Source organism: Nestor notabilis, unplaced genomic scaffold (assembly GCF_000696875.1).
Source record: "Nestor notabilis isolate BGI_N333 unplaced genomic scaffold, ASM69687v1 scaffold16148, whole genome shotgun sequence".
Classification (NCBI taxonomy): domain Eukaryota; kingdom Metazoa; phylum Chordata; class Aves; order Psittaciformes; family Psittacidae; genus Nestor; species Nestor notabilis.
Genome location: NW_009939764.1, coordinates 39,913 through 50,666, shown reverse-complemented (window position 1 = coordinate 50,666; position 10,754 = coordinate 39,913). Strand labels below are relative to the sequence as shown.

Below are 10,754 nucleotides of genomic sequence, written 5' to 3'. Positions count from 1 at the left end.
GTAGATTAAAAAGAGCTTAGACTTTAAGCCTCACTAACAATTTACTTGGGAACAGCAGCGCATTGTGTGTGGCTTTGCTTCAGCCTGGTGTGGATTATCTGCAACCCTCCTCTCCTACATTGCACTACCAGTAGTAATCCCATTACACGATTACCTCTATGTGTCCTCAACAGACAGATTTAGTCATAATTGAAAAGGGTACTTCAGGTGGGTTTAATTAACCATGTGGTCATTTTATTAACAGAGCCTCTTGTACCCTGCAGCTTCGCCTTAAGTGAAGTGAATTTATGGCCCACTAGGACATTCTTATCTACAGTTCTGAACATACTTGTCTGTTATTTAGTCAAATGTACACGAATCAATGGTTGACCATTTTTGTACTCATGAATCTTTAATGCAGCTGTACAAAATATCACTGTAATATGTGATTACAAATCTGTGGCCAAGTCATTTGAGGAAAGTGGTCTGTAAGCTGGTGAGCAGCAGCTCACTTCTCCTAGAGTTGTTTTGCTTAGCTCCGTGGAAGAGAAATGTATACTTCAGTGTGGTGAGCATTTGCCTCCAGTGTGCATGATGGCCTGGATCTGGATAGCCATTATCATCCCAGGAATGGGAAATCTTTATGCCTGGGCAAAATTGCACCAGTTTTTTTCTCAGTAGCAGGCGGGCAGGACAGCAGGGGAAGATGTTAATTATGAATGTAGCTGTGTTCTTGAAACCTGTTGTTCAGGCTTTTCCTTCAGAGAAACCATGTCTTGTTATATGCAAAGCTGCACCAATTCGGTCACTTTGACAGAGAGGTGTGTTGTGATCTCCAGCCTCTACAGTACAATTTGAACAGAATATTAGTGTCTAACCTGTACTGAACAGTGAAGTCTGGTGCACTAGCAGGACTATAGCACTATATTTACAGGTTCTGTTGGCCAGGCTGAGGAGGTCTAAGTGTTCCTACAGTTTGGCCTTTGCCCTAACATTTGTGTGTTTGGACCTGGTAACACAGGACACCCTGTGGTGTTAGAGCCTGGGGAGCCCTTATTGTTTCCAAGTTGTGTACAGAGTGGGAAAAGGCTGATAGTTGTGAGAACCTCTTAGCTAACTTTAACAACTAACTCTTAAAGTAGGTTGTTATTTCACTACTGGCTAAAAGAAATGCAGGACTGCATTTCTGGCTAAAATGTAAGGATCTGAAAGGAAAATACCGTTTCACAGAGGGATTATGCAGTGAAACCTTTCAGTTGGTAAAGTTTCACTGCATCCACAAAATGGTCAGAAGGAACATGTGGAAAACATTATACTGGCCTTTTCTTCTAAAATGAGGCCACTTCAAAAGAGAAACATAGAACTAACCTGCAGCAGCAGTTCCTAAACACAACCCTACTTCCTAGGAAAGGAAGGGAACACTAAAATGTTGTGTTGGGACAAAATTGTGAAATGCAGTCTTTAAACATACACCAAGCTAATGTACACAAAATGCTGAGCTGTGTGTTGATCACTGTGTTGCTCAAGTTTTGCCCATTAACTTAATCACTGAAGCATGGAGAAAGCTTCCACTGAAAAAAATGCTGGTTTGTAACATTCTGCCACCCCTGTATTACCCAAGTCAGGTCTCATTTAATGTTGTTGCCTGAAGGGTTGCTAAATGTGTGATATAAAAACTGTGAGTCTTCCCTTGATGGAGAGCATCTTTTCTTACCCGAGAGTTGCAGTTTCAGCCCATAAAGACAAGACGGGCACCATGGCAGGCATTTACAAGCTGGAGGAATGGACAGTGGGGCAGAGAGGTTTCAGGAAAGTAATCTTAGGTTTTTAATTTTCTGTTGAAAGACCTGTGAGGTATGTTCTGCTTAAAGTTGAAATCCATGCTGCATGTGGCACTTGGCAGTCATTTTATGGTTTCTTCCCAAGGACTTTCTGCATGCCCCTGATTAGTTTTTCAGAGAAGGGGAAGAAGAATGTGGCAGCCACCTGCAAAATGTAGAACGTTTTGTCATCCCTCAGCACCCTGCTCTGGCAAAACATGGGAAAGCACAAGTAGGACACTCCTACTGTGGTGCTGCTATCAAACAGGTATTGCTTTCTAAGCCATTATGTGAGAGGCTAGCAAAATCTGGAAAAAGAATAAGAGTAGTTTTAATTCCTTGTAGACTTCACCTGAGGGATCACCATAGAATCATAGAATGGTGTGGGTTGGAAAAGACCTTAAGATCACCTAATTCCAACCCTCCTGCCATGAGCAGGGATGTCTCACACTAGACCAGGTTGCTCAAGGCTGGATCCAGCTGGCCTTTAACACTGCCAGGGATGGAGCATTCACAACTAGTCACTGTAACCAAGCAGCACAACAGACTCTTGCAGCTTCTTTTCAGACTGGCTGCTTCTCTACTTGGGGATAGGTGTACCCTACTGCCAGCTCTAAGTTCATCTGGACCTGTGCCCACCACAGCAAGTTTCGGTTCCCCTCTGGTTACACCCTTGTGTTTCCTTTATCTTTTCTGTGGGCACAGCTTGCAAACCAGACCGGGGAAGCACACCCTGGTTTTCCACACATGGGTGGAAATTATTTCAGGGACAAACTCTGGTGGGATGCTTTCTTCTCCTTCAACTCCTCGTGTGGACTCATCTCAGATTATTTCCTCTTGCCTGCTATGTGGTAGTTATGCCAGTTATTATCCTTGCATGAGTAAGGTCAGAGGCCCTGAGTACATGACCTGGCACCAGAGGCTGAACAAATCTCTGCTTCAGTATGGTGAAGGTAATTGCTGTGCATACACTTGGGTGAGGGGTGAGTGGAAGTAGGGCTGTGGTAGATGCCAGGTTTGGCCAGGAATATGCCACGACTGCTTTGAGACGAGCTGATATTCCTTCACTCTTATACCCCTGGGTATGTCCACTTTTCATGTGAAGAATTGTGTTGCCATATTTTCATCTTTCTTCTGGGGTCATACCATTGGGCTGCCTGTCATATGTAAGGATTTCTATTCTTGGGAAGTCTTCCAACATCAAAAAGCCAGCCTGATGGTGTAGAGCTGCTTCTGAAGAAGCCCCACGTTAAGACTCTGCTTTGGTCAATGAACTCCTGGTGCAACGCACTGAGTTCAGGTTCTTGATGCAGTGGTTTCTGATTTGCTTGTTACAAGCCTTCAAGTGCTTCTAGTGTACCAGCATGTTAACTACTGCTGAACTGACAACACAAGCTTTAATCTGCACTGATTCTTTAGCCTTGTACTTGATGATGCAAGAGCTGAAGAAACAGATGGACCTGGTAGAAAGACCCACTGAAGCCCAATAATTTAGCTAACTGTTTTGTAACAGTGTGTTTTCAGAAGCGAGAAGATTAAGTGGATCAGCTGGTGTGGTCTGTGCCTGGTGGAAAGAAGCTTATTTAAGAGGACGGGAGAATCTGTGCCTCAGTCCAGAAAGAAGATGGGTTCTACAGAAGACCTTGACTATCCTCAAGACATCTTGCAATACAGTAGTGGATTTTTAGTCTCAAAGGTAAGAAATATAACTCAGTCTTGGATAGATGTCTAACAATATGCAGACAGAAATATTCAAGGTTCTCACTTTAGGTGCCGAATGTAAGTCTTTGGAATGAAAACAATCTCATATGAAAGCATTCTGTCTGCTTCTCTTGGCAGGAAGGAAATTTGAAAAGAAAAAGGATTTGAAAGCGGCCTGACCCCTCAGGATAGACTTAACATTTATTGAGACCTCTCTGACCTTTGGGGGCTTGGATGATCAGACCTTCTCTGCATGAGGCTTTATAAAAAACACAGGGTTTTATAGCTGAGGGCTTGCTGTCTGAATGACTCAAATGTAGAAGTTTCCTTCAGTGGTGGGATTTCTTCCCACTTTTCATTCCTGGAGTTCGAGAAGTAAAGAGCTGACTTGAACTGCCTCTTTCCTTCCCTATTAAACCATGCGAAGAACAAGATTTTTCAAAGAACTTCCTTCCTTCTGCCAGGGTTTTCTGTATGTATTGATGCAGACATCTGAGCTTAAGAGCTTCTATGTGTTGCCTCTCTACACATGAAAGTCTGGTATAATGGTTGTTTTTCCAAGCAGCATTTGATTAAGGCACAAAGGTAATTGTTCACTGATGTTTGCCTTTCTGTGTGTAAGCATATGAGCGTATAATTGTAATATCTACCGTAGTGGAGATTTTTTCCTCATTTACGATTTAGTTACATTTTCTATTGTCCCTTGCTTCACCTCTGGCCAACATGGTAAGGTAAAGAATACTCTTGGGGTTGTACAAATACTGCTGCATCCTGTGGCTCCTGAAAGACAGAGCTGGCAGTAAAGAGAGGAAAAATGAATCATGAAAAATCCTCTTGTCCTCTTTGGGCAAAAAGCAAGAAAGGCTGTGAGTATGTGCTCTGGAACTAAGGAAGAGCCAGGAACATTCACACCCAAAACAGGTCTCTCAATGTGAACCTTTGTGAGCCAAAATCATTGGCTGGCTTTTCCAGAAAAGGAAAAGAAATGGAAAAAAAGTGCGCTGCAAGCACTTCATGCTATTGTCAGTGTTCAGAGAAACTTCAGTTTAATCATTTGAATTGTTTATATGAAATATGATTTTTAAATGAAAAAATATTTTGATGTGTAAGTTTTCTCCAGCAAAGCTTTAGAAATGTTTTTGTGCTTTCACCTGATGCCCCACTCCCACCTTTCCTTACTCCTAGGTTATGTTCACTGCTTGTGAGTTGGGGGTGTTTGATCTTCTGCTCAAGTCAGGAGAGCCTCTGTCAACAAATGCCATTGCTGCATGCTTGGGTACCAGTACCACAGGGATGGAAAGATTGCTGGATGCCTGTGTGGGGTTGAAGCTCTTGACAGTAGAGCTGACACAAGGAGGAGGTAATAAAGGCAGAAGAAGGGGAAGAAACCATAAGGTTTAAGCCTCTGATGGTTTGGAAAGTGAGGCAAGGTAAAGAGAAATGGTATCTGGTGTTAGGACAGTTGCTGGAAGGAGAAAAGAATCACTTGGGAACGCCATCCCCTCTTCAACTGAAAGAGAAGCAGCAAATGTCAGCATTATTAAATAAAGGTGTAAAGTAGAACCCAGGTGAAGGGCTCTATATCCCTAAATATCTTTGTGCAAGAGCCTCAGAGACCTTGGAGAAGATATTCAGGGTCTCTGCAGAGTTGGTCTCAAGAAAACTCTGAGGTGTGGGCATGATTTTAAACCTTCGAACAAAATACCAGGGTGGATGGGCAATGGCATGATTTAAAAACACGTTTTGTTTATCTTTGGGGGTTTAGCACCATGTGAAGTATTTCGTTAGGTTGCTGATCTGAACTGAGAGGTGATATAAGTTTCTCCTTGCAGAAGAAATGTTGAGTCCATGAGGTGAAGAGGGATTTTTGACCATCTGACTGCTGGTCAGGACTAGCCAGAGTCTTGCAAGTTGTGTCCCTGGCTCTGACTTTTATTGTCTTGCCCTGTTTTAGGGCTTACCATAGTTGCTCAATGAGTTTAAGGAGACCAGAATCTATCTTCTAAATTCCTTTTGTGTGACAGTCCCATGGGTGAGTGATGCCACTGCAGATGTGTTGGAGGAAGCAGGGGAGATTTCTGCAAGTCCTTTAGGCTTTCAGTCTTTCTGTAGAAGGTCCTGCCCTAGTGAACTGAGAGGGAGTAAGTGTGGTTAGCATGCTGTTTTGGGGACTTGCCTCCCACTTGCTGACCTTGTTGACTGGCAAAGATGCTTGTCTGCAAGGGCTTCTTATTTAAATAGAGCATACCAGAGCTATTGGTATATGATGACACTCATAAGGAATTCCTCTTGCTGTTCTCGAAAGAAATGTTCAGTGCTAGAGTAAGTCTGGGTAGGTAGTGCTTAGATTGAATGGGGCAACATACATTTCAGCAGCCCTCACCTGCTGCTTATTGTAGTGGAAAGACTGTAGAAGCAACGTAGTTGTTTCATTAGTCACGTAGACATCTTTTGGTGATAGGTACCATGCTATGCAGTAGGCTTTGCAAGGTGGTATATACATGTTAGTAAATATATTTATTTCACCTATTAGCCCTCTACAGAAACACAGACATTTCCAACATCTACCTTACAAAATCAAGTCCCAAGTCCCAGTATCATATTATGATGTATTACTCCAATACAGTCTACTTGTGCTGGCACTACCTGGCTGATGCTGTGAGGTAAGGAGGAATGTTGTGCGTTGTCTGTTGCAGACTGCTTTGTGACATCTGTGTGGCTGCTCTGAGTAGCGTATTTCTGGAGAAGGGCACAAGGAAGATGCTGGCTCACTCCCAGAAATAAAAAACAACAGACCATTTCAGTTCTTAATGCAGCCAATATGTCTTCCTGTTTTTTCTTGTTTTCCATTTCTGTGTTTTTGCTTACCTTTTCTTTCTGATGGTAGTGGTGACCTAGGAATCAGATTTCTATACATTTGACCTTCAGGAAAGCATTTGAACATCACAGTGTCTCTTAATACATCACATTAAATGATCAGCAATGATAGCTAAGGTTACACCTTTGCAAAAGCATCAAGTAGTTTAATGTGGGGCGTGAGTCTCACTTGTTCCAGTCTGTGTAACTGATGATTAAACATGGTGTGTGTCATGGTGATGATTGCACCAGCCTTGTACCTTTACCTGGGATATGTTTCCATAAATCATAGAGTGGTTTGTGTCGGAAGGGACCTTAAAGCTCACCCAGTTCCAACCCCCTGCCATGGGCAGGGACACCTTCCACTAGACCAGGTTGCTCAAAGCCCTGTCCAACCTGGTCTTCAAAAGACCAGTCATTCATGCGAAAAGCTGAGAAATACATCAGTATATTTTGAGATGGCAAATGAGGGTGCCCTTACAGACATTACAAACAGGCTGGCATATATTCTGTATGAAGCTGAGCACCTTTCACAATGATGAACTAGCTGAAATTACAGCCCCAAGGTGTATTTGAGATAAAAGAAATAGAAATCCACACTCATATGCTTTTTTTGGTTGCTATTTTAGAGAAGGAAGAAACCAGTATGAAAGAGCTTTTCACATTTCATCTAAGGACCCTTTCGAAGCAATGTACAGGTAATCAGTATATTTATAGAAATTTTATTATTCTTATTATAGCTAAAATTAATGTTTTTAATTATGGCTCAGGACAATTAAATATGATGATTTGAGAATCCCACTCACCATGCAGCATTTTCCTTTCTCAACAGTATCCATTACTGAGACATTGTCTAATATTTTGATTAGAAGTATATAATTTCCTATTCTGAAAAACATATCACACATCTCTGGCACAGAAAGAATGGTATTTAAAGGGAAAAAAAAATCCCTTGGAAGCCTGAGAATTAGCAGCATAATATACTGTTGGACTTCACTAGTCGTAATTCCATATTTAAATGCATGAATACATAGCTGTACCCTTCTGCTAGGTAAGTTTATACGTAAAAAGAATGTATTTTGTGTCAATAAAACCAGAGATTAGTGTTTAAGCTAAAACTTTTAATAACATTTCTATGATAGGAATCACCAAGGGTATTGTAAATTACCTGTGCTGCGTCTGTTTGCATTACTAGATCAGAAGAAGAAATGCTGAAATTCATGGCTGGCCAGAACTCAGTATGGAGTATATGCGGCAAGGATGTGCTTGTTGCATTTGACCTTTCCCCTTTCAGGCAGATCTATGACCTAGGAGGTGAGTGTCAGTAGATCTTCTTTAAAAGCCTCTGAACTGTCTTTTGACAGTGGCCTCTCCTGCCCCTCCTATTCCCTTTGGGCAACATGGGGCCAAGCAAACATACCTTGCCAGCTTCCATGAGACTCAATGCGCTATTACCTGCATCACTTCATGGAGGAGCTGCTGAGCAAGTTGTTTTTGTGTCAGCACTGATTTTTTTTTGCTTTCTCCTCAAAGGAGGTGGAGGAGCTTTGGCCCGGGAGTGTGTTTCTTTGTACCCAAATTCCACAGTCACAATTTATGACCTGCCTAAAGTCACGCAAGTGACCAAAGAGCAATTTGTTTCCCCTGAGGAGCATCGTATTGCTTTCCATGAAGGTAGGTGCAGACGGTGGCGTAAGCGTTGTCACAGCTGTTGCTCCTGCACCCCTTGTCTCTGCTCAGAGGTACCATACTGAAGGCTCAGGTCTCCAGTTGCCCCTTACGTGGGCAGTGTCCCGTATTTCAGCCTCCACAGCCCAGGTCTGCAGTTCATTGCTACCACAGGACAGTGCCAGTTGTGCATCCGCAGCTACCTTCTATTGGAGAGACGACTCTGTTTGTTATTCAGCAACCCAGATGCTCTTTACTCCTAAGCAGAACTATTTTGTTGCTTCAGAATGAGGCTACTGTAACACAAAAATAATAATAAAAAAAGTCATGCAATTTTGAAAAACTGCCATACCATGTTACGAATCTTCCTAACGCTCCCTTTTCTCCGGCACAGACCTCCTGGCAGATGTGTGGGGTGCCAGGCCTGCTCTGAGCAAGGGGTTTCCCTTCTCTGGTCATGATTGATTGACTTTCAAGTCCTAACATACGTCAGGCTTTGAATATTAATGAGCTAGTCCATGTTTTTCTTGCCCAGTTCATAGATCTTGCATGGTCTTTGCACAATCTATGATGAACATGAGTGTAGGGAGGTCTAACTTTAAATGCTTACAAAAGCCTTTGAAGTGTTGTAATGACTTTATGTTGCTTGAAGATAAGAGAGAGGGAAGAAGCCTTGAGGTAGGAAGGGAGTATATAAAAATCGAAGATGGAGAAACACAGGAAAGGTTACATGTGACAGTGGAGCAAAGAAATGGGAGAGGAAATGACTAAGATGTAGAGAGAAAAATCTGAATGTGGTACACGAGGTGCTGAAGAAAAGGTGTCATGATGAAGCTAGTGCTAGGAGGTGAGAGATGTGTATTTTTTCCTTGTGGATTTATGATGTATTTCTGTTGTTACCAAAGGTCTTTGAAAATTTGCTGAGAAAAGGGAAAATTACTTCCTTTTTCTTCCATGACAGAAACTGTGAGAAACTATCCTCTTAATGCTTTACGAATCTGAATTCCTGTCACTGGAGAAAACTTAGTCTCAAATGCTTTCCTGTGCATCAAAGGCTGTTTTAGATGAGCTGCTGCTTTTAAACATTTTAGACCTCGAGACTGAACAAGAAAAGAATGCAGTGCCACAGAGGACTTTTACCTGGTAACTCAGTCTGATGTGACTGATGGACATGGCAAGCCCAGAGTCTTCAGAACTGAACAGAACTGAAAATATTTGCTTAACTGAGCCATCTGTGGTTTAGGGATTTTGCATAATACGTGTATTCTTGTTTTACAGGAGACTTCTTTAACGATTCAATTCCAGAAGCTGAACTGTATATTTTATCTAAGATACTGCACGATTGGGATGATGTCAAGTGCAGGGAACTGCTGGCAAAGGTCTACAAATCTTGCAAACCTGGTAGGTGTGAGCTTTTGAAGAGCAAAGAGACTCTCAGCTATCAGTAATGAAAAGCACACCAGTCTCTATGCTCAATTTGGGTGGCAGAGTTTCAGTACAAGGTTTTCCTTGATTTAGTCTTTTGCTTTCCAAAACCAGCCATGCGCAGCTGAGCCAAATAGAGTTTGGGCTTCTAGTTTTAGTCTCCTTCTCTTGAGGTACTCCTCTTTCAAGGTATTCAGGTGTAAGGATTGGGGATTTTGGGTATTGTTTATATAGGTGCAGATGACATAGTAAAAATCCCACTAAGCATCACATTGAACCCTCAGAGCTTTGAAAACACTGCCTACGCAACCAGGTTCTCAGCAAAATCAGTAAGCTTCTGTGGATTTCATCTGGGGGAAATGGGAAATTTCCATCTCAGCTATAACACTCCCTTCAGACCTGGAACATCAGTAGCTAGGTATCCAAGCAGAGGCATGCTCCAGTGCTTTTGGTCTTTCATTGTCTTCTGTGATGCTGAATTAGGGCTGAACATAGAGGCTGCTTCTTCCTGAAACTAAAGGTTAGGATCTGACCTAGTAACTCAGCTGAAAAATAGCTTGTCTTCTCAGAGCTCAGTGTGTGCTTTATTTCTCTTTTATTCAACCAGGTGGTGGAGTGCTGCTGGTTGAATCACTACTGAATGAAGATAGAAGTGGGCCTTTAGAAACTCAACTATATTCAATGAATATGTTGGTCCAGACAGAAGGAAAAGAGCGAACAGCAGCAGAGTACAGCAAGCTCCTCGAGGCAGCTGGCTTTGGAGAGATTCAAGTCAAGAGGACTGGAAAACTCTATGATGCTGTTTTAGGAAGGAAATAATAACACCTCTTTCATGTATTTACACAATAGAGTAAGTCAAGAAATGTGATATTCTCTTCTTAGAGGGGAATCATCAACTCAGCTTTTACGTAAAGCAGCCAACTTTCTTGTAAGCTGATGCATTGTCAGGAGAATCACTAACGATAGATATTGAGCACGCATGGATTATGAGTCTTGCAGACTGACTAGGGCTTGCCTTTGGATCTGAAAGGGAGAGAAAGAAGTTAATGCCTGTTCCACAAGAAATAACCCAGAAAGAAAACATGCAGTGTGTTTGTTTCAGGTCTTTTCATTCTTTCCAATTTTAATACTGTATCTATCAAAAGCAATGCTGAATTTGTAATCGAATAAAACTGATCCCTGTACTGAGCTCTGTAACCTGAATTTTTATTCCTGGGGAACTGATATAGTATAAACAGAGGAAATAACATCTCTTTATGGTTAGTCTTTTTGGGAGAAATCCTATCTGAGCCTTGAGCAGTTTGG

General features: G+C 42.1%; 1 protein-coding gene across 1 annotated transcript; it reads left to right on the top strand.

The window, feature by feature from the left end:
• The first annotated feature begins 3,422 nt into the window (after window positions 1-3,422).
• Window positions 3,423-10,268, top strand: ASMT (acetylserotonin O-methyltransferase). The gene is made up of 8 exons (XM_010020031.1): window positions 3,423-3,495; window positions 4,686-4,860; window positions 6,034-6,163; window positions 6,986-7,054; window positions 7,552-7,670; window positions 7,890-8,030; window positions 9,303-9,425; window positions 10,057-10,268. The coding sequence occupies exons 1-8, from the start codon at window positions 3,424-3,426 to the stop codon at window positions 10,266-10,268; spliced, it is 1,041 nt and encodes a 346-aa protein (XP_010018333.1). The 5' UTR covers window position 3,423.
• Window positions 10,269-10,754: the final 486 nt, after the last annotated feature.